This window comes from Camelus dromedarius, chromosome 2 (genome assembly GCF_036321535.1).
Source record: "Camelus dromedarius isolate mCamDro1 chromosome 2, mCamDro1.pat, whole genome shotgun sequence".
Lineage (NCBI taxonomy): Eukaryota > Metazoa > Chordata > Mammalia > Artiodactyla > Camelidae > Camelus > Camelus dromedarius.
In genome coordinates, this window is record NC_087437.1 from 27,504,203 (window position 1) to 27,527,308 (window position 23,106).

At 40.9% G+C, this 23,106-nt stretch overlaps 2 protein-coding genes across 3 annotated transcripts in view; one reads left to right on the top strand and one right to left on the bottom strand.

Moving 5' to 3' along the window:
- Positions 1–23,106, top strand: part of MED12L (mediator complex subunit 12L) — a 294,791-nt gene that overhangs the window by 72,533 nt on the left and 199,152 nt on the right. Inside the window, exons 12-16 of the mRNA XM_031449309.2 lie at positions 5,712–5,843; positions 8,401–8,527; positions 10,520–10,734; positions 12,009–12,113; positions 12,944–13,120. Coding sequence (XP_031305169.1) covers positions 5,712–5,843; positions 8,401–8,527; positions 10,520–10,734; positions 12,009–12,113; positions 12,944–13,120 — 756 coding nt within the window. The remainder of the gene's footprint in view (positions 1–5,711; positions 5,844–8,400; positions 8,528–10,519; positions 10,735–12,008; positions 12,114–12,943; positions 13,121–23,106) is intronic.
- Positions 16,628–22,752, bottom strand: GPR171 (G protein-coupled receptor 171). 2 transcript variants are annotated; one of them, XM_010986744.3, is made up of 2 exons: positions 22,626–22,752; positions 16,628–18,296 (listed from the first exon to the last, which is right to left on the bottom strand). In XM_010986744.3, the coding sequence occupies exon 2, from the start codon at positions 18,273–18,275 to the stop codon at positions 17,313–17,315; it is 963 nt and encodes a 320-aa protein (XP_010985046.2). In that variant the 5' UTR covers positions 18,276–18,296; positions 22,626–22,752; the 3' UTR covers positions 16,628–17,312. The 2 variants fall into 2 exon arrangements, with proteins under 2 accessions (XP_010985046.2, XP_031305220.1); XM_031449360.2 differs by having other exon boundaries at positions 16,628–18,323; positions 22,626–22,751.

Below are 23,106 nucleotides of genomic sequence, written 5' to 3' on the forward strand. Positions count from 1 at the left end.
ATGCTTTCCTGGGCATTTGCATACACATACATGAACACGTAGCAGCTTCAGCAGGCTGGGGGACGTAAATGAGATCGCGTTCTACAAAATATTCTGTGGGTGTTTTTTCTTTTTCCTTCCATGACTACTTAATACTTATTGTTCATCAGTTTTTAGTGGTGTATTTTCTTCTAGTCATGATGTTTTCCAGTTCTCTGGATTGGTCGGGGCAGGTGGAGGATAATCATTTTATGCAAACTGGAGTCATCTTGCCACATCCATTCAAATATTTATTTCATTTTCTTTCCATTGGCTAAATCTTTCATAATGATGCTAAATAATGGTGTTGTGGCCAAACTCATTAAATTAGGAATGAGAATGCTTCTGGTGTTCCACACTTAGTCAACGGTTAGATTAAATCAGTTATTTTTCCCATATTAAGTAAGTGTGTGTGTGTGTATGTGTCGGGGGAGGGGAACAAAATGTACCCCCCCCTTAATACACCTTGTTTTTACCTTTGGTTTCATGTAACACTGCACTGCTTTTATTCTTTGATTAGAAATATCTACTGAATCTACTATGTGCCAGGCACTGTGTTAGATGCTGAAAATAAAACCATGGAAAAGACAGATCCCTGCCTTGTAGGAGCACCTGGTCTAGCAAGTGTCAGAGGAGGAATGAAGTCTTTGGTATTTCACTCCTGTGGTTTCATTTTCTGCCTGTCAACTGGGTTACAAGTCTGGCTTGTCTCTGGAGAGGCAGAAGTCAGGTCGGAAACGGTGGGTGGCCATGGCTTGTTGGTGTGGGCTGGGCGGCAGGTTTCCTGGGGTGTACTGAGCCAGTGGGGAGAGTGCCATTTCATCACGATGTGCTCCCAGCGACCTTGATTCACCCATGAGGGGAGCAGCGGAAAGAATGAGGTCTCCCAGTTCAGCTACTTTCGATCTCTGTTCTCTGGGCCATCTTACTTACCTGTGAAACCTCAGTTTTTTCATGTGTAAAATGGGAAAAGCAACATCTCCTTTAAAGTTTGTTGTTGAGATTAGAGATGATGTATGCAAGACACCCAGTACCTGATCAGTAAATATTTTCAATTATTACTGCTGCTATCACTGTGGTTGGAAATTCACGATTATTAATATCATTACTGCTGTGACCATGTTTTAATTTATACCAGGGCTAGACCTCACACTCTTGACCCCCTGGTTTGGTGCTTTTTCTCCGACCTTAACTTTATGGGTCTGTCTCTCTGCATCTCTGTCTGTCCCACTGGCCTGTGTGTAGTTACAGGCTAGGGGGTGCATGCTGTGGATTTGCAACAACTTCTTAGTATCTGTTAAAACCACCAATATGAAAAGCTGCCTGGTACCGCGCCTGAAGACCCCAGCTCTGACTTACAGTGTTTGGGATGGTGAACTACTTCTCTTTAATAGTTCTCAGAGGTCTGTCTCCCTTTCCTAGTGGATGTTTAAAACCAATAGCCATGAAGCTGTGTTGTGAAAGATGCATTATTACGTGCAAGTAAATTTTACAGCACAAGGGAGCGGAGCACTGTGATGCTGTTAGCACTCAGAGTGGAGGCAGAAGAGCCCAGAGAAGCTTGGCCATTGTGTTCCCTGAGGGAGGGTCAAGATTACTTTCCAGTATTGCTCTGCTTATTTAGTTCATTTCCGAAGATTTATATTGTGGCAAGAGTACCATTAATTAGTCACATGATCTTGGACAGCTGTTTAACATGTCTGTGCCTTGGTCTCCTAATTTGTAAAGTGAGGATAATAATAATAACCAGCTTAAGGGTAGTAAAGATTGAAAGAAATAATTCTGGAAACACGTTTATTGTAGCATCTGACTGTAAATGGAGTAATCACTCGTGTCAATTATTTTTATTCCTACCACCAGCAGATTTACCAGCATGTCTTTATTAGTGATATTGAGAGTGATTAAGTCCATACTAAGTTATTTTTATATTTTAAATTTTCCTTAGAAGCAACTGAAAAGATTTACATTTAAGATCAGGTCCTCTCACTTTTTTTTCTGCTTGGGTCAGTTAAAAATGCTAAGACTTTAGCAAGGACTAGAATAAGCAATACATTTTGCAGAAAACCTTTTCTGAAAAACAGACTTTTGATCAGAATAGAAACAGACAGTTTCACTTGGTCAGGGCTAGTCTCTTTTATCATCCAAAATGTTTTACAAGACTGCGCACAGAGCAGTACGTGTAATGAGTACCCAATAGATTGCTTTTTTTTTTTTTTTCTTGTGTTCAAAGAATTACCTTAAGTCTTCACTGCCCAAGACCCAAATCCAGAAGGTCCCATTGATGCGGAGAGGGTGGATCATTATAGTTAGTAACCCCCTACTTGAACCACTTGGGGTGGGAGGAGGAGCAGTACCCCCAGAAGAAGCAGGGGTGCTGTTCCCAGAAGAAGGTTAGAACAGTGGGCAGGCAGGGAGCAGAGCTTGTCTGAGGCCTGAGAACTTCCGTTCTCGGGAGGATTTGAGCTTTGCTGGTGATCACGCACCTCTGACTTCCCCTTTCCTGCGTTCTGTTGCAAGCCTGTCCTGTCTGCCTTTCCTATTTATGCACCTTTAATTAGATATTGAAATAGTGCAATTTGCCTGCAGAATAATAAAAATAGAGAAAGCAACCACCACAAAAATTCACATAGTTCTGTTGCTGAGGGCAAATTTTTTGGCCTGTGAACCGTCCATGTGAACCTTTCTCTTCCTGCAGGGTCACCTGGTTCTTGGTCTGACTTGATGCACTGTGCCTCTCTGACGTGTCAGAGGGCACCGTTGTCAGTTCCTGGGGCTGGGGCAGGGGGTGTTTTGGTATCATGCTTCCCTGGTGTCTGGAGCAGTGGTTCTCACATCTTTTTACTTTAAGATAATTTCCTTGGGCTATATTCTCAGAGACTGAATTATCAGAGCAAATAGTATAAACGTTTTTAAGACTCTTGTTATATAGTAGAAATTACATCCAAAAGGGAAATATCAACTTTTTTATTCCTATAAAGTGATACATGAAATGATTTATATCTTGTGCCTAGAAGTTCTGGTGGCACGAGGTGCCCAATACTTGTTTATTGATGAATTAATAAGTGAGTGAACTAATGAGGCTACTACCTATTTCATGGTACTCTTCTTCTGTGAGTTTTTTCCCCCCTGATTTTTAATTTTGTATTGTTGCTTTCCTATATTTGCCATTTAACTGGCAGTCTTCTGCCCTTGTAATTCCTTCAACCTCAACCATGTGTTCTGCTTTTTTATGTGTTTGCTTAAAACTACTTGGAATTAATTTCCTATTACTGCAGTAACAAGTTATCAGAAATTTAGTGTCTTAAAGCAACACACTTATTTTCTTACAGTTTTGGAGATTATGAGCTTATTGGGCTGTAATCAGGGAGCCAGTTGGGCTGCATTCCTTTCGCAGGCTCTGGGGGAGAATTTGTGTTTCCTTGTATTTTCCAGCTTCGAGAGATCGCATATGTTCCTTAGCCTTTGTCCTGATGCTCCATCTTCAAAGTCAGCAGAATAGCATCTTCACATCTCCCCTTGCCTCTGACTTGCGCTCCCATTGTCACATCTCTCTCTCTCTGCTGCCTTCCCCTGAGCATCCCTGTGCTCACAGTGGGCCCACCCACATAATCCAGGGTAATTCCCCCAGCGATCCCTGTCTCAGTCACAGTATTTCAAAAACTCAATCTTTTAGCAGCATTTCCCCCTGATTTTCTTAATTCACTTAATTCCTAATAATTACAGCTTCAGTGGGAGGACTGCAGACCTTTTTGTCTTCAAGCTAAGATCTCAGATGTCTGCAGGCCGGGACGGACCGATGCTCGTCCCCTGTGAGGCGGGGGAGGTGCAGATGCCACTGCCTGATTGCCTTCTCCTCCACCTGTCAGCATGTCTTGTTGCTGTATGGTTAGCTGCCTTTTCTGCTTTTCCCTGTACAAGGTGAAGTGTTTGAGAACAAGGGCCAGGTATTTAAAAATTTTATTTCCTCAATGCCTAGCATATTCGGGGTGCTTAATAAGTGCCTTTGGAAATGACTTGACTTTTTCCTAAGATTTGTTTTCTAGCACATTTCTACCCTAAACTGGTCATCATATCTGGATGTGTTAAAAAGAAGTCTTGTCCTTTATATATTCTTTTCTATGCATTTCTAGTCAAGCAGAGCTGATTACTTCACTTGGGTGAGTCAATTATTTATTCTTTTGTGGCATATTTTCATTTTATTTTGATGATGCAGAGGACAGTTTAAAAAGACTCTATGAATGTGACTGATGCACATTCCTGACTAGTGAATTTATTAAAAACTGATGGCAGTATTTTTAAGGTAACTCCTTTTGTTCTCTTTAATGCTCTGAATCTAAGTGTGCAGAGTTTCACTTTTATATTTTTGCTTTTCCCAGGATTAGATTGAACACAAGCAGGAAATTCTCCCAGTTTGCTTTCTTTTTTAAATGCTATGTCCGATTTTTACACATTTTAACGGACTTATTTTTCTTGTTTTAAATTAAGAGACCCAGAGCTCCTTTTGGGATACCTGCCCTAAATAACTTCACATTTCTTTGTTTTAAGTCAGCATGTGTTTAACCAAATTTAGGGTAGGATGAGTAAAACTCTTGGAATCAACTGATTTATAGGATCTGAACTGTTTGCTACTATCTAAAAGCTGATCAGGATTCTTACCCTGGGATTCCTGGATGTCTTCTCGGAGTCCACACACCTCCTGAAATTTTGTGCTAAATGTGTGTGCGCTCATGTGTTGTTCCTGCAAGTGTGCTCCCGGCTGGCATGATCCTAATTGAGCTCACAGATTCCAAAGCATTAAGGACTTCTCACGCAGCGTATAGATGCCAGTACTACGACCGTCTAGTTCTTTCGGCAGAGTGTTTATGCAGCCGGGCAGGTACCACAGACTTGCAGTGGATGTCCCAGTGGTTGGCACAGATCCTCTAAAAGGAAGGGTGAGACTGCGTCGAAGGCCAATCCCCTTGCAGGCTCACCTCCTCCTCCCTCCCCAGTTCACGTCCCTGGGGTCCCTGCGGCCTTTCCTGGACTCCTCTCGTCCTAGCCCGTGCTGCCCTTTTCTAGGCCACAGCGACTGCAGCTGGTAGCTCTGGTGGCAGTGCTGGGCCCTGCTGGACCCAGGCTCCTGTCCTTTGTTAACTGGGTCTGCTTGGAAGTTCTGTTCCGTTCCATGCCTGGCTGTCATTTTTCCTTTGTTGTTTCGGAGGCAGTGGGTTTTGATCCGGCCTCCCTGTAGTTCTTCCTTCCAGGTCCTCCTTGGACTGAGCGACTTGACAGCCAGGCTTGTTAGGGTTCCGTCCTGACCGAGGCTGTGAGTGAGGGCCTGGGGGGTCAGCAGTGGGGTGAAGTCCTTGATATTCAGGGTCGGCTCCCCTTTCTGTTTCCTTTGAAATTGAGTCTGGGGGGTTGATGGGGCTTGGTTATCATCCTCTGTGCATGAAGCCTGAACAAGGAAACCCATTCTCCAGGGATTGTCACAGATTCAGCTGGTCTGTGTAAGTGATGTCTTTCCTTACGACCAAGTGTTTACAGTTTATACCTCAATTAAAATAAATTTGGTACCACTTTTTAAAACGACTATAATGAAATGTGAGAAGAAAGCTTGAAAGCTTTAAATATTCTATTGCTTGCATCCTAAACCTTACTGGGTGGAAGTTCGTCTGACATGGCTGGTACCCATTTCTCTTGGTCACTAGGTTGCCCCCAATGACGAGGCTGTGGTGACACTGTTGTGTGAATGGGCTGTGAGCTGTAAACGGTCGGGCAAGCACAGGGCGATGGCTGTGGCAAAACTCTTGGAGAAGAGGCAAGCAGAAATTGAGGCAGAGGTAGGTTCGGTTTTCTTTCTATGTGTAGAATACCACCACTTAAAAATACTGTTCTGGGCAAGATTCTGCTTCTTACTCTTTATGCCTTTGTTTTTTATTTTTGTTTTTTTTTCTCATGAAGGAAAAGGGGAAAACGTACAAATTCACATAAAGACTCCATAGTAGGATCCCTCTAAGTTGATGAAGCCAAAACTTTACATTCTGGACTAAGTTAAAATGATATCTTTTAAAATATGACTTCGGTATCTAACGTAGAAGAGAAATCTCCCTCTGTGAGGTCAAGGCGCACACACGTGCATGTATCTGTACATTTTGCATTATGTGCATCTGTGTATATACGCACACATGTGTGTATTGAATCTGGAAATACTTTGAGGCAGTTGTGACTGTGAGATTACAGCTGCCAATTTGTATTACTTCTTGAGATTGTGTTCCGGCCCCAGAGAGAGCAATTAAAGCCTCTGGAGCAGATTATAAAAGAACAAACAAATGTTCGTAAACAGTAGCTTTGTTGCGGGAAAAATGTTAAGTGAGCCTCCCTTTCTGCCTGTGAGGTCTGGCAGGGTGGCTGGGGAGGAGGCGTGTCGGGGACCTGCCGGGGCTGTCCCCTCAAAGCGGGGTGACTGCAGGGCCCCCCCGCCTGTCTCTGCTCCTTCTCGTGTTCCCCGCCATCCTCCACACAGCAGCCAGAGCCATCTTTTCAAAATGGAAAGGAATCACCTTGTCCTCTTCCTGAATCTCCCAATGGCTCCTTCCCGTGACACACAGAGCCTGACGTGGGCTGCACACCAGCCTTTCCCCTCTCGTCCCGTCCCTTCCCCGGCCCACACACAGCCTCAGCCACTGCGGGGTTCCTGTCTCCCCACACACCGCACTCGCCTTTGCTCTTGCTGTTCCTTCTGGGTGCCGCTCTCTGTTCCCCATCTTTACACGGCCACTCCTGTTTCGGGAGGTGTCACTTCCTGTCTGGCATTTCTGGCTCTACATGTGTCACCTCCTCCAGAAGCTCTTCCATCACCACCTGGTCCACAGTTGACGGCACCCACCGCACAGCCACTCTTTCTCACATCGCTCGGCTTTACTTTCCGCTTTGGCTCACCGTTCACTGCCCGCTCTCCTCCAGATGTGAGCCTGACAGCAGGGGCCTCGCGCACCCTGTTCAGTGTTGTGTTGGCACCCTTGGCACCCAGAATAGTGCTCAGTGCACAACAGATGCTCAGAAAATGTCTGTTGCATGAATGGATATGCACTTAGCCGGCTCTCTGTTACTGCTAATACACCTGCCTCCTGTGACAGCACTAGAAAATGAAATAGGAAGAATATTTTCATAGGTCTCTCCTCCTGCTGGGAAGGCACTCTTTACCAAATTCAAGAGATCACGTTGTTGAAATTGGGGCTTGAAGATAGTGATGCTAAGGTGTAAACCACATGACCCCTTTTACAATGGGCAAATTAGGAAAAAGTGTTTCGTTGCATTTTTCTACATATTTGAATAGACTATTCTTCCATGAATGTGCAGTGATAAAACTTTAGTAACTAAAGTTGAATTCTTTAAACTTCATTGCTCCTTCTGGATTGTTTTTGTTGTGCCCTCCCCTCCCCCCACACATGTCCCAGGATACACACACATATACACACACACACAACTGCACGCAGAAGAGGTTCACACAGAGACGGTGTAAATGTGTCCATATCTAAAAATTCACTCAGAGATGTTTCAGATAATTGATTTCTATTAATCACCATTTTCAAAACTTGACCTTTATAAAGAGAGGAGGGATTGAAGAGATGATATCTAAATATAATACTATTTTAGTATTAAAAGTAGATAATGAAAATGGGAAAGGTCAAAGAGATAGCAAAAAGAATAGAAAATGAGGTTCTGATGGCTTCTAAACTGCTTCTTTGCTGGTCTTTTGGTAAGTTCTGACTTTAAGAATGTCAGAGTTAAACAGCTTCTCTAGACGTGTGTCATGAACTGTGGAGATTCCAGGAGGTCCTGAGAGAGCTTGCTGGTGAAGTGTATGTGATGAGTGAAGAACCTTACTGGAGGAATGACGTTAGTTTTCTCATTTGACTTGGCACCTCCCCAGACATACTCATAAATTCACCACCCGACAAAAACAAACACAAAAGAATCAAGCTCAGTAGTACATGCCCAAATATTTCTTGGCTGGAACACCGCTAAACATGGATTATTTAAAAATGAAGACAACCTCATTGTTTTCAGTGGTTTTGCAGAGAGAGTGGGCAGTTGCTTTTGCTGTGCTGCACATCCAGTGGGCGTTCTCGCCTGCTACGCAGTGTCCGCAGTTCACATGAATAGTGGTTTTCACAGGTGTTGTTTGAAATTGTTTGAATTGTTCTGGGGCAGTTTCCCTCAACTTTTGGAAGTTACATTCACCTATGATGCGTGGACCTCAGATAAGTACAGAAATCTCAATTTTGCATGTTTCATCCAAGAATGTAGATATTAACAAACTAACAAACTTAACAACCTGTTGTGACTATACTCGTCCCCTGTAATTAACTTTGCTTGTTTATTTTTTGATCGTAGAGATGTGGTGAGTCAGAGGTCTTAGATGAGAAGGAGTCCATTTCTTCAGCCTCTCTTGCTGGATCTAGCTTGCCTGTTTTCCAGAATGTTCTGCTGAGATTTTTAGATACACAGGCCCCATCATTGTGTAAGTAAAGCTTTTTGCTTCCAGATCTTAGACAAGGGGACTGACCCTTTTTTGGGACTGATTCCTCCCTCATCTGTGATCTTACCAAAAGTGAGCACTGAAGATAATGCGTATCTTACTGAGCAAAATTCTGTAATCTGTTTTCGAGGAGACTTTCACGCAATTTTAAAATCAGGCAATCTTCAAAGACTTACATTTCCAGAGTTTTAATAATTAAAACAATGAGTCACCTCAGTCCCTTATACTCGGTGGACTAATTTTCCCTTTCTAGATCTTTCTTACCAGAAGAGAGGAGCTAAGGTCCTGTGATGTTTACTATGTATATTGTGATTTGGAATTTTCTCTTTTTGCACTGTTTTCTAGATTTCTGATTTTCTAACTTCTGATATTAAAAGGGGGGAAAGTAAAAGTCCCTTACAACCAGGTAACGTGTAGAAGTGGTTGGCTGCCTGCCCGCACTCTCTTGGATGGTCAGGCCTTTCTTGTTCTTTTTGTGTCTTTTCTTCCATTGTTGGTGGGGAGTGGGGGGGCTTGGGGACCAGACAGCCAGTGTGTTCGTCCTGTGGGTGGAAACTTTAAGAAACTCATTTGTGTGATCAGAGTCGGCTCAATCTTATTCTGAGGTTCTCATATGACCGAGTGCAGCAGGGCAGGTCTCAGCGTAGATGGTGTGGGTTCAACAGAAAAATGTCAAAAGTGAAAAGTAATAGAAAAGCGGGGGGGAAGTGTGGAAGGTGAAGAAGGGAGGCATCTGTGGAGAAGAAGGAGGTAAAGCAGCAAGAAGTAGTCCTTCTGATTCCTTTGCCCCATTTGGGGTTGAGTGATGCCTGGGGGCGAGGTTCTGGTAGTTACCTGGCAGCTCTTCTAGGACAGAGGGAGAGCAGGAGCCACAGCCAAGCTGGTGGTTGGAATGTAGGGAGCAGCGATGAAACGTGCAGAAGGGAGCAGAGAAATGAGAGGGCAGAGAGGTTCCGGAGAGGAGAAAACACGTTGTCAGGAAGGGGAGTGAGAGCTGTGACTCACCTTGTGTCCTGGGGGAGGTAGAGAGACATTGGCCCTTTGCTTCCCTTATCCAACCCCATCCCTGTTCTTTTTCTTTGGGAAAATCTTCCTCCCTAGAGGAAGCAAGCCTTGCTGGCTCTGGGCCCCATTCACTGCTCGTTAGAGCAAGCTCTTCCGTCTCTGAGTAGAGTTTGCTCATCACTGAGCTTGGAGGTGGGCGAGAGCAAACATTTAGGCTTGAGGTTTAGGGAACTGAGTTCAGCGTTCCCCGGGTCCAGCCGTGGTCGCTCTTGGTGTTTGTGAGTGTGGTGGTACCGGGGCTGAGCTTTGTAGGTTGAGTTTTCGTAGTTGACTCCTTTTTCGCCTTCTCTCAGAGGCACAGATAGGATGTTTGAGAGAGCAGTGGCGATAGGAGGAGTCACAAGGTGAGTTACAGACTGGTCATGAATTTTAAAGGGTGGCAGGGCTTCATCTTGGTGCTCCTTTCATTCTATTTTTCTCTCTTCAGTGGATCCCACTCACTATTTTTTTCAGATACCAGTTGAATTATGGTTCTATTGTGAAGTCTATTTTGAAAAAGTGCATACCCACAGACACTGAAGGTAGAACCAACAGTCAGGAGTCATGAGCTTGTTACAATAGTAAAACCAGAGGAAAGCAGTCTAACCCTGCTTTTTTTCCTTGCCTGAGATTTGGTGTTTCCATGATTAGTTCAGTGGTTATCCATTTGCCAGAGACCACTGTCTTTAAACTTGAAATGGTGCTTAGCTCATCGGATACTAGTTTTCCATTCATGTGGGACATTCAAAACTGGTGTGCCGGTTCTGCACAAAGAGCTAGAGCCTTATAGCAAGTTTTCCAATACATCCCTTACTTTGTTTAAAAAGAAAAATTATGAAAAATTGTGAAAATATTGTTAAGCCTTAGTAGTTGGTTTTTTTCTACTGGATCAAGGAAACTGGAGCCTTGATTGAATTTGATTCTTTGCAGCGGATCCGAACAGCGAATGTGAGAAGGTGGAGTTTGTGAACCTGGTGCTGCTCTTCTGCGAGTTCATCCGGCACGATGTCTTCTCCCACGACGCCTACATGTGCACCCTCATATCTCGAGGGGACCTGTCCGTCACCGCCTCCACCCGGCCGCGGTCGCCTGCAGGAGAAAATGCCGATGAACACTATCCAAAGGACCATGACGTGAAAATGGAGGTATGGCCCTGGGAGGGGTGCCCCACGCCCCAGAGACTCAGCTCTGCTGGGGAAGCACTTCCAGAAGGATTGTGTGGTGGCGGAAGGGGGATCGCTTTTCAGTCATGTTCTCTTGTTACAAAGCTCATTTATCTCCGTTCCTCACTCACAAAAAACATTTGGACTATGGTTTCTATCTTCTAAAATTATCTTTTGGATATGCTACAACTGTTAATGAAAAGATTGGACAGGCCATCACGTTTTTCATTGGAATGAAATTGGAATTATGTGCTTCCAATTTTACTTATTTCTAATCCCCAGTTTTGGTTTAATGTGCCTCAAAATTGGACTTGTTTTGGCCCTAAAGTCCTGGCTGTTTTCATTCTAAGGAGCATCTTTTCTCCAGTGTATCATTCATGACTTTCGTCGCTCTTTCCTGCATATACTTTAGTCATAACACATCATATTTTCATTTTGATTAACTAAAAATTTGATCTCTATCTCTCAAATGCTATAGAATTGCTCTTTTCAACAAATTACTTTATCCTGTGAGTATGGCTTTATAATTTTCTGCCACTTTCTGGTATTTTGGACATTGTTCCAGATACTTAGGGGAATTTTCAAGGCAAAAAAGATGAAGTTGATGATGGAATATAGTAGAAAATGGTGAGAGACTGTGATAATTTCTTAAAAATAAAGCCTCATATTGGTTCTGTTTAACATACTATTTTGATGTTTTTAGAACAGTGGTTATACTTGTAATTTAAAAAGCTGCCATTAGCATTGCACATGTGAATTCATAGTTTGTACTTATAAGATTTTTAAAAATTATTTCTTCAATGTAAATGCTTTTTTTTCTAAATTTATCCATAATAGAAGTTACAAAGAGTAAAAAATAAAGTTACTTTACCTGTTTCTGCTTTTTCTTTTCTGTTCTTGGACATCAGGGTATCTTGTATCTTAAATATGCTCTTAAGATTTTTCTTACTAAGGCAAGTTGTTGAGCATGTGACTGGGGATAGCCCAGTGAAGGAAATTATGGCCAGTTTTTAATCAGGAAGTTTGCGTGCTTTTCCCTTAAAATATCATGGAAGTTAGATCTTTCTCATCTTGAAGACTAAGAATGTGACTTTGCAAAGCAATGTATGTCTTAACTTTCTTCTATTTTATTGGAGGGAAGAAAGGACACTTTGGGGGGAAAGGAGGTAGATGGTCTAAAATGTCGCTGTCTTGTTTTAGCCTCTTAATGAACTGCAAAATTTACAGTGTGACTTTCTTTCTCTGGCAATTATCAGGAACAGACAATCATGGCGCATATGGGCATTGACTCAGGAGCTACTAATATTTTTGATGAAGTAGACAAGAGTGACTTTAAAACTGACTTTGGTTCGGAATTTCCAGTAGGTTCAACCTTCGAATTCTTTACGACCATCAACCCCACCTCCCCAGCTCATCTCCCCCATCTGCTCCTTGCCCTGTGTGCTGGAATGACCTGTGTCCTTGTGACGCACATGTGATCCTCTCACATTCCACCCGAGGGTACAGTTAATCATCTCATGCAGTTGTCTCATTTCAGCTCATCCTCAGTTTTGGCTGCATTGCCTCCTTTTGTAAATTAACACTCCGGTCCTCATAGTGGACTGTGACTCATTTATTTGTTTAGAGATCATTGTCTCTCAGGAATACACAAATTTCGTTTCATCAGGATGGTCCATGTTGATTTGCTCTGTGTGTGTTCGTCTTCTAAATGGTCGCTTTCCTGGCTCTGGACTTGTCATACATTCTTCTGCTTGATCTCAGTATGATGACAGTGTGTTGTTCCTCATGGATCTCAATGTGTAACTCTTTATGAAAATGAATATTGGTGGGGTATAGACTAAAACCTTTGTATCTATTATTTGTTAGTTTTATTAGTGAATTATTTCTGTTTATATGTTTTTGTAGGACATGTAGCCCTATGAGGAAAACACTTAAGTCTGATTTCATCTCTGGGAAATGTCCCTGTGCACATTTCTTACATGTGTGGGGTTGTCATTTTCTCATCTTCAGAATAGAGGATGATGCTACTGATCTGAATATGACATTTGTGGAAATGAATACAATTTATTATTCTGCTCAGTGGTTAAATAAGGAAAGGATATGGTATGAGTGTCTTGTGTGTTTGAGGTTCTGTGTTTTAGTTTTGCTCTCTTTCATTTGCAATCTCCAACTTTTGTTTTACATGACTTAGATTTTTTCTCCCATGCCTGGAGAGTCCTGTGAGAAAGCCAACCCTGCCTTGGGCAGGAGACAGTCAGTTAATGTTGAGAAGCTGTTGAAGAGAGAAAAGCCGAGGGAGTTAATTTTTCCATCGAACTATGACCTCCTGCGACACCTGCAGTATGCAACCCATTTTCCCATACCTCTGGTAAGTCACTGCTTGTCAGTTGGCAACCTGATTATTTCATTGCAGGATCATTGACCGTTGATTACTCAACTAATTGCCTGAGAAATACATATGACAGCAGGTGAGTTTTTGTGTTTGCTACTTCTTTTGTTACGATTCTCATTGTATAGCGTATGTGCTCATGTGGTCCAGGCTTGTGGTGTGATGCTACTGGCTGGCTAGATGTAACAGAATTTTCTGTATTAGTACCCTTTTTTCAAAAGCATTTGAGTCACTGCAAATGATGACTGATTGTGTTTCCCCACTTCAGTTTGAAACTCATTTACTTTTATGTGCACTGTGTTGTAGGAGGCGCTTTCGTATTATACAGATGAGCAAGAAGTTTTGGGCACAGGAAAGATGAATAAAATAGGAGGGGGACAAGCACCAGAATAAGTGCAATAACTGAGTGAAAACCCGAGTGTCCACTGGAGGATGAACCGTTTGACATTCCTGGGTCCCTTCCACTCTCAATGAATACGTATTGGAGAGGAGAGAGCATCTGGTTGAGAAATGGGTTAAGGCTTCGTAGAAGAGATTGTATTTGAGATGGGCTTAGGTTTTTGACCCGTTGAATTTAAGAACTGGATAGCACATGAAAAACAGATGCTAGGAAATTTATGTTTGACTCATAACAAGTGAAATGCTTTACTCTGAAGGGAAACAAGATTAGTTTTTTGATACTTGTAATGAAAATTGGGCCAAAATATGTGATTTTTTTTTTTCTTAGGTTTACTGTCTTTTTTTCCTGGAATTTTAAGTGTAATTTCAGTGAGTCTTTTTTTTTTTTTTTTTTTATTGAAGACTATTATTACTATGATTTTAACAAAAATGCAATTGTGAAGTATATACTATGTTATTTCCTGAGTATCTTTGAGGAATTTTCATCTCTAAACTGAATATTTTCTACAATTTTTTTGGGGGGGGTTATTTTTCAATATCCTCTGAAATGACTTTCATAATCTCTATACCCATACATTTTTTTCTTATTATGATTAAGAAGCCCTTGCTAATTTTTCTGTGTCCAGGGCTGTATCAAAAGTAGGTAGAATTTTTTCCTTGTTCATTACTGGCTGAATTTATCAGTATTTTTCAGCTGCTACCTGTAGGCATCACTCATTTTTCCACATAATGAAATAACTTCACCGTTTATTTAGGGTAGCAGAAAGCCTGATATTTTAGAGATGGATCCTGAAGAATTCATGGATGAACTATCAGGGTGTCTTGATTTGTTTTAAAATAGAGTTGAAAAGAATCCATTTTGAAGTGTGGAGCTGAGTTAATGGTAATGCACCAGTGTTAATTTCCTGGTTCTGCCAAGCGTTGCTAAGGTATGTAATGGTATGTACGGCATGAGCTTCAGGGCAAAGTAGATGAAGAGTACCTGGAGACTCTGTACTCACTCTGTACCTTTTCTGTAAATTTTAAATTATTACCAAATAAAAAGTTTATTTAAAGAAATGAAAAGGGAGCTGAAACAAATGTGGCAAAAAGTTGAAAATGGTTGAAATCGGTTGAGGGTTCTGTGCCCTTCTCTTGGGAAGAACTTTGCAGATCTCCCTTGCTCATGTGTGGGTGTGAGATCAGAGGGCTGCCCAAGCACAGACGTCTTTCTCCCGTTGTTCATGTGACCTTTGGCTACGCAGTTGTTCCCAGCACTTAGCGTTCTCAAGACTGCCAACTTCCTTTGAGGAGAGAACATGAATGATTTCTGGTGAGTAAGTCTCATGATGGGTTAAGATATAATTCAGCTGTAATTTGCCATCATAAATGAGTTGCTAGAAAATTGGACACTTTTTCTTTTTTTTTTTTTTTTTAACTATCCTTCTATCACCAGTTGTCCAGGCACCCCTGGTAAGTTGTCAGTATAATTTAGAGTAAGCCATCAAAAAGGGGAACTAAAAGTATATGCTAATAAAACGTTAACGTTAGGAATGCTGCAGTGAGTCTGGTTCTCTTGCTTAAAAAGAAGGAAAAGTGTGACTAACGTATCATGCATGTGAGAATATAAGAATGTGATTTTTAACCCCCCTCCCCCCTTTGCCCTAAAATGTGGCTCTAGGGAGTGAAGGCCAAGGAGAGAGGACTAAAAGGAGAATTGACCAAAAGATTCAAGAAAATAAACTAGTTTAATATATGCTCCTGTATGAATAATATCTTGACCTGCCCATCAATAAAAACATATACTTAGATCACTAGCAAGCACAGGTTCTGGTGTCTAGGCCTGTACTGGCCTGTAACACGGGTAAGTCATCTACACCCTTGGCCGTGTCAGATGTGTGATGCTGACGGGGGTTCCCGTCACTGGCCAGCTGGAGTTGGTCCAGTACCTACCATGTTACAAGGGTAACAGGCACTCTTTTGGGTGCATTTTCTCACTTATTATTCTCCTCAAACTCAGAGAATGTATTATGAAATTATAGATACAAGTTGTCTTGGGTTCAGACTTCTGAAAATAGTTCTCAGCACAGAGCTAAAAATAAGTCTGGAATCAGGCTTGTTTTGTTAGCTCCCAGGAACACCATTTCTTTCTTTTTTCTTTTTTTCCCTCTCTCCATCCTTTGAAATCATTTACTTACTTTGATTGAAGTAGCATTTATTTGTAACATTATATAAGTTTCAGTTGTGCAACATTATAATTCTACTTCCGTGTGCTCTGTAACATGCTCACCTCTCAAAACTTTGTTTCCCTCCATCACCATGCAGTTAATCCTTTACCCAGCCCTCCCCCCATCCCAGCACACACGTGCCCCTCTTCCCCTCTAGTAACTGCTACTCTCTGTATCTATGTGTTTGATTTTGCTTGAGGAAAGCCATTTCTTCATTTTAACAGCTAGTGCAAATACATTACCAATTGTGTGCTTTTAGTATTGAAATGAGAAAAAAAAAAAACAAAGTCTCATGTTGGCTTATCTAAACTTTTTAATCTTCTTTTCCTTGAATACGTCTTTTATTACCATCTATTGAATCCTTTCTGCATTACTGGCAGTGGAGAGAATTTGATTAAAGGGTTGTGACCCTGAGAGTAGAGTTACTCATACTTTGAAGTGCAGGCCCTTCATGGGATCAGACTTATCTTCAGGATCTGAGTGGTGCCAGTCAGCCCAGCCCGTGCTGCATTTCTTCTTCTTTTTTAAAATTTTTTTTCCTTTTGGGGGGGGGGTAATTAGGTGTTTGTTTGTTTGTTTGTTTGTTTATTGGAGGTACTGGAGATTGAACCCAGGGCTTTGTGCATGCTAAGCACGTGCTGTACCATTGAGCTGTACCCTCCCACAGTGTGCTGCATTTCTGACTAGGCCTTGCCCCCTGCCGTATGCAGCCAGCTTGTCTATTTTAAGACTATTTGATGTGTTATTTTTCCATATCTTTGATGTGAGTTGCTAGTTGCAAAAGAGTAGTTTTAGCAGTTAGTTTAATTTAACACCCTCCCCGCCAGACGTTGTAGGTCTATATCGTGTTACTGCAAAATAAAAATAAGAAATCAATGGATTTGTCATTACTGACAGTAGAAAATCTTTATTTATAACCCCCAGGTAGAATATGAGGATATATACAGTACATTAAAAACTATGTATTTTCAGGCCTTTTTAGAAGTAAAAATTTTTAGCTATTGGGTTAGGAAACAATTAGATGTTGAAAATTGGAGTAGTGAGCTAAAAGGTTACCATCTTTTTAAGTGATGGATTAAAAATAAATCAGGCACAAGTGGTTTCATGTAAAAAAAATCGGCTGGATTTTTTTTTTTTTTAAAGCTATCTAAAGGGCTCTAAGTTATGTTGCTGAAGGGCGTTCTGGCAACTTATATAGAGATTATTTTGCATATTTCTATCAAAAAGTCAGTTCCAGGCCTTTAAATGAATTATGCCTCATGAGTACCTCTAAGACTGCGTCCTAGAACTAATTTTAGATTTCAAGGCTATTGCAAGGTTTTGTACTGGTTCAACAAGATTTATTAGTTTTTTGTACAAACATTTGGGTTAAGGAGAGTCAACAAGAGTACTCTACGCAAATGGCTTGCATTTAGAAACAAGGCTGCTCAGTAAACCAAGCCACATTTGCTAGCCCCCTGTATTTTTACGTAATTACTGAGGCTCTTTTTTCCCCTTCCTTCCTAGTAGTTTGGTACTTAATTGCCCAATAAGGCAAGAAATGATAGCATGAAAAATGCCGTATTTTATGCATTGCTTTCACAGCTTGATTTTTCTTTCTGAGCTTTGGTCTCCTTACTTGAAGCAAAAGTCTCAGTGACCTTTAAGCGGAAAGCTTTTGAGAGATGATAGTACAGGATCGGATCGAAGCACAGGTTGGACACGGCCAGGAGCAGTGTGGCCTCTTTGGCTTTGAAGAGTGAAATCCTGGTAGGGCAGTCAGATATGACCTCTGTTGTCTGGCTGAGGGTGTATGGGATTCGGACAATGTGATAAGGAACAAAACATACGATGTAGCCTGCGGTCACTAAAAGTATACTGATGAGAGCTCTTTTCACGTTTGGATAATTTTCATTGTCTTTGTTTCTGCAGAGTTGTCGAATTACAAGGCAGTTAGATATTAAGATGATGGCTGAGAAGTTTAAAAATATTGCTATGCATATGAAATTTGTCAGCAGATGCCAGTTTCTTCCAAACTCTTTTTTGAATTCCATGCAACCCACGTTGGGCTTTTCCTTGATGTCTTTGATAGGAATTACCATATTTGGCACCATGATAAGGAGGACCATGAGCCACACAACGGTCGATATCATTTTGGCAAATCCAGGTTCTTGTATTCGATAAATCTTGAAGCTGTGTGTCAACTGAAGACAGCGATCAATGCTAACAAATGCCAGGAATATAATTGATAAGTACATATTAATGTAGATAAGGCAGGCTGTTACTTGGCAGTGGAATATTCTTAGCTTCCAGGGTGCCACACCCAAGTCGACAGCTATTTTCACTGGTAACGCCAGAGTCAGCAGGAAGTCAGCTGTGAGCAAATTAAGTAAGTATATGCTTACACACCTGTGGTTTGTGTTGTTCTGTATGAAAGCCCAGGTTGCGAAACAGCTTCCAATAATTCCAACAAGGAAAACTAAATAAAAAAAATACGTGAATGGCTCCAGGTCTGTGTAAACTGGACAGAAGGTAGAACTGTTTGTCATCTTGAGGAAGAGTAAGGATGACTGTCAAAAAAAACAAATCCAAAGAATCTGTTTTAAAAGAGCGGTTAGGGGAGGGAAGGGAGGTTAGTAATTAAAATTAGAAATTATTTTCTTTACACACATTTGTACTCACAAAACCACGATCACAGCCTCTCTGCTTCTAAGAATTTCATTGGTGAATTTTATTAGGTTGTGTGGACTAGTGAGAACATGTTAGATTATGAGGAAGCCTGGGTTTTCCATGGTCTGATTTTGTGACTTTGGGAAATCCCACGTAGGTTGCTTCTAGAAGGGCTATTTTTGACTTCATGCTTTTGCATTCTGATAGATCATTTGTTACCATTTGGGTTGGAAGTTCGTTTGCAGAGGAGATAAGTAAACTGAAATTCTGAGAAATAGCAGGGGAAGAAATGGTTTGGTTGTGGCTGAGCCTGAAGAACTTTCAGTGAGGCTTCCTGGCTTTTTGTTTTTGTAGATTGATAGAACTCATGCTTAGGAACCTAGGCTGAGAGGGGAGGGAAAGGGTGACAGAAAATTGTACAAAAATTTAAAAGACTTTATTTAAAAAGTAGGCCCTTTATTGTATAACCTACCAGAATATTTTTGTTTTTCTTTTTTAGCAGAAAAAGTTGTAGGATTAGAATTTGGTCTTGCCTTGACCCTCCAGATCCATGATGGTATAGACCTGTGCTGGTATGGTAGCCTGCAGCCACAGGTGACCATTGAGCACTTGAGATGTGGCCAGTCCAAATTGACATGTGATGTAAGTGCCGAATACCCACTGGGTCTTAAAGATTTAGTATGAAACATTGTAAAGAGGAGTGCAAGTAGTAAAGTTGCACTATTTTATGCAAATAGTACAATAATTAGATCTCTCTCTCTCTTTTTAAATTGAAGTGTAGTTAATTTACAGTATTGTAGTTTCTGGTGCACAGCATAGTGATTCAGTTGTATAAATTCTTCAGATTCTTTTCTATTATAAGCTGTTAACAAGATATTGAATATAGTTCCCTGTGCTATTCTGCAGGACCTTGTTGTTTTATCTATTTTATGTACAATAATGTGGAATCTGTTATCCTGTTTTTTTGTGCTTTTTTTAAGTGTGGCTGGCAGATAATTTTAAAGTACCTTTGCGATTTGCTTTGTATTTCTGTTGAAGTACTTGCATAGATGTTTTTGTGTTGGTGTTGGTGAGAAATTTGACCAAGAATGTATTTTAAAGGCTTCTAGAGCAAGGATGTGTGATCACTGGTTATAAAATTCTCAAAGAGAAGCTCAGCTGTGTATACATATAGATGTGTCAAAACATCTAACTTTAACACGTGAAGGTTTTCTTCTTTCGTTGTGGGTTTTGAGGCAGTCAGGGCCAGAAGTGTAAGACACACCCTTAGATCCATTGTGATTGACACTGATAATAACATAATCTTGTCACGTTCCCTCTGTATCTGGCACACTGGGTGTTTTATAGCACAAGCTGAACAAACTGGACTTCATTTAGTCCCTTAGACCTGGTGGAGTCAGACTCACACCCTCAGGGCCGCAGCCATTCTTCCTGGTGCCATGTCCTGATATACACTATCCTCATGCATATTAAACACCTTCTGTTGTTTTTTATGATCAGAAGATAATTTTTGTGTTTTAGCAAGGAAAAATTGATATGCAACTTTTTAAAATAGCAAAGAGTAAGTATGTTGGCTAAGAAGTCCAAACAAACCCATTCTCTGAAACCTCCCTTTAAAAAGCAAGCAAACAAAAACTTCAGAAGCCTTTCGACATCTTAATTCTCCTAATTATTTAATGATGCACTGTGTACATCTTGGGGTGAAACAATATACAAGTGGATGGATAAGGCAGATGTACATACAACTTTCTAAATTAAAGTGACATTTAAAGGGTACGTGTCCGTCCCCTTTCCCTACCTGAGAGAGGGCTTGAGGGTCCATGAGTAAATAGCGTCACTCTCTACTGAGCTCAGTGAAAATAATCGCGTGCGCACTTTGTGTCTGGCACTGTGCCCAGAACCTTACGCGTACATATTTAACCTTCATCATTCCTATCATGTAGGTGTTATTATCCCTGTTTCACAGGTGAGAAAACTGAGGCACTAGGAGGTTAACTAACACTCAGTGTTATACAGCCGGTAAGTTATAGAGGCAGGATTCCCACCGGACCGTCTGATATCTGAAGCCGTGTTCAGAACCACTTGAGAACTGCCTCAGTAACGATAGAAGTAATAATGGTGGTGATTGTCACCGAAGTAGCCAGCCTTTACCAAGTGCCTCCTGTGTGGAAGAAACTATATTCTAAGCAATATTTATGTAAAAGAGCAGAAGTAAAATACTCATTCTTGATTTTTTTTCCTAAGTACTAATAAAAGTCCTTTAGGCTACATGTGTTTTGATGTTTCATTTTACAATGCATATATTTAAAAACCAAACCTAGTTTCTATCTTGTTAAACCTCCTTTACTTTCAAAATTCCCATGACCTGGTTCCCCCCCCATACCTTCCGCACTGTCTTCATCCCAGCTCTCTACTTTAGGCTGGTGGGGTCTCTGCTGTTCTGTGAACTCTGCCTCCTGCCTTTGTACTTCTTGTTGTGATACAGTTGAGGGGACCATCGGACTTTAAGGATGGAGGGAACCTCTATTCATAGTGTCTAGTCCAATCCTTAGATGAGTTGAGGAGACTGAAGTCTGGCACTTGGGGGTTGGTCCAGGCTTCCCGGCCTGTGAGAGCAGGCTTCGAACCGGCCTCGTTGATCATTCTGTCGGCCCCCTACCTTTATCCTTCCCATATGAATCCTGCCTCCCCTGAATGCCCAGAGGAGGCTCTTCAGGCCTAAAGTCTGCTCCAGGCTTTACTGACTTCCTTGTGACTTGACTTTTTTTTTTTTTTTTTTTAATTGAAGTATAGTTGATTTACAACATTGTGTTAATTTCTGGTGTACAGTAAAGTGATTGAGTTGTACTATATATGTGCCTTCTTTTTCATATTCTTTTTCCATTATGATTTATTGTAGGATATTGACAGTAGTTCCCTGTGCTGTACAGTAGGACCTTGTTTATCTGACTTACATACAGCAGTTTGTATCTGCTAATTCCAAACTCCCAGTTTATTCCCCCATCCCTCCTCCACCCCCCTCCCCTTTGGTAGCCATAAGTTTGTTTTCTAAGCCTGTGAGTCTGTTTCTGTTTTGTAAGTAAGTTCCTTTGTATGACTTGACTTTTGATAGTAGCCATTTATTTAGTACCTTTAGAAACAGAAAATGTTTAGAAACGTCCTTTTCTTCTGTGGGTCAAAAGCTCGTGCTGGTGTAGATGGATCCTTTGCTCATTGTTCCTTTACAAAGTGCTAGGATTTTGGCCTGTGCTCTTGTATTTCAGATGTTACGTTATTATAATAGTAACATAAAATGTGTTTCTTTAAGGGCCCCTATTGCTCATACAACTATACAGTAAAGTTCCATTTCATAGTTGAATATGTGGTAAGGAGAAGGATTAGAGAATAATATTTTGATCAATTAACATTCTCTGTAACTAGAACTGACCATATATACAACCCGTGGGTGATTTATTTAAAAAATAATTATAGTGTAACTATACATTCCATAATGCTTGAGAGTCATGCAGTGCCTCACAGTGGCTTTTTTTTGAATCTGTCTAGATTGCCACGAGACACAAATCTCTTCATTTAAAAATTTTGGTTATGCCAGTTAGAGGTTAAATTATACTATAATAACATTCTGTGTTCTCTCTCACAAATTTGAAAACTAAGTGCTTGATAAATATTTTTTCAGCCATTTATTAGCCTGTGGAAATCTGAGGTACCCAGAGGTATTCCAGCAAAATGAAGAAAAGCTTTCAAGTGTCTCTTTTGTTTGGATAGAGGGCCCATTGCTTAGAAAGTAAATAAACTCACTAGATTCTTTTTTTTTTACTGAAGTCGTCACAACGATATTTTCTTGAAATTGCCTATCGTAATGTTTGTAGAGGAAAGTTGTTTTAAGACCTGTTCTACCCTGTTGTGAAGGCCTACAACATGGCCTGTATTCATCCAGTTATAAAATCAAACTACTGAGTAGTTATGCTCACCTATTAGGAAGTAGTACTCAGTCTTGTGTGAATTAAGCTGTCTTTTTGCGAGGGATGGTTGGGGTCATCAGAAGAAAATTATACTGTAATTCACAGTGAGCATCTATTTGGAGTTTAATAATTGGTGCCTTCTTAAACAGCAACCCTATTATTACATGCTGGCATTTTTCAACCTATATGGTTTTTAAACACTGAAAATCATAGATTTCCCTTCCATGGAAAGACATTTGAATGTATGAAGTATTTAAAAAGACATACCTGGAAGTATATTCTCTGAGCCTCAGCGGGCCTTGCTCCAAGTCTTCAGAGAAGCCTGGGTAGTGCTGCTAGCTAGGGCAGGAGCAGCCCCATCGCAGGACTGCTGGCTGTACTAAACGTTTCCTTTCCTTTTTGTGTGGTTTTAAAATGTTGCATATTGACGTAGATGAAACTGTGGTTTGCAAATAGTTTAACTGCGTGAAAGGCTCTTCAAGAAGTTCTGTTCAATTCTGTGTATGCTTTTTTAATTCAGATTTGTCTGTTCTTTTAGAGGAAAGATTTTTATTCGTCCATTGTAATACCTAGTTGTTTTCTTTTCTTTCTTCTTCTTCTTCTTTTTTTTTTGTAAAGCACCCAAGGTGTGTTTTTCGTCATGATTTTAAAGAACATCAGTTTTTGGTGCCTTGAATGGTGTTATGAGTTAAAGATAGCAGGTGTTTACGCAGGATTTCTTTAGCACACATACCGATACTCATCAGCC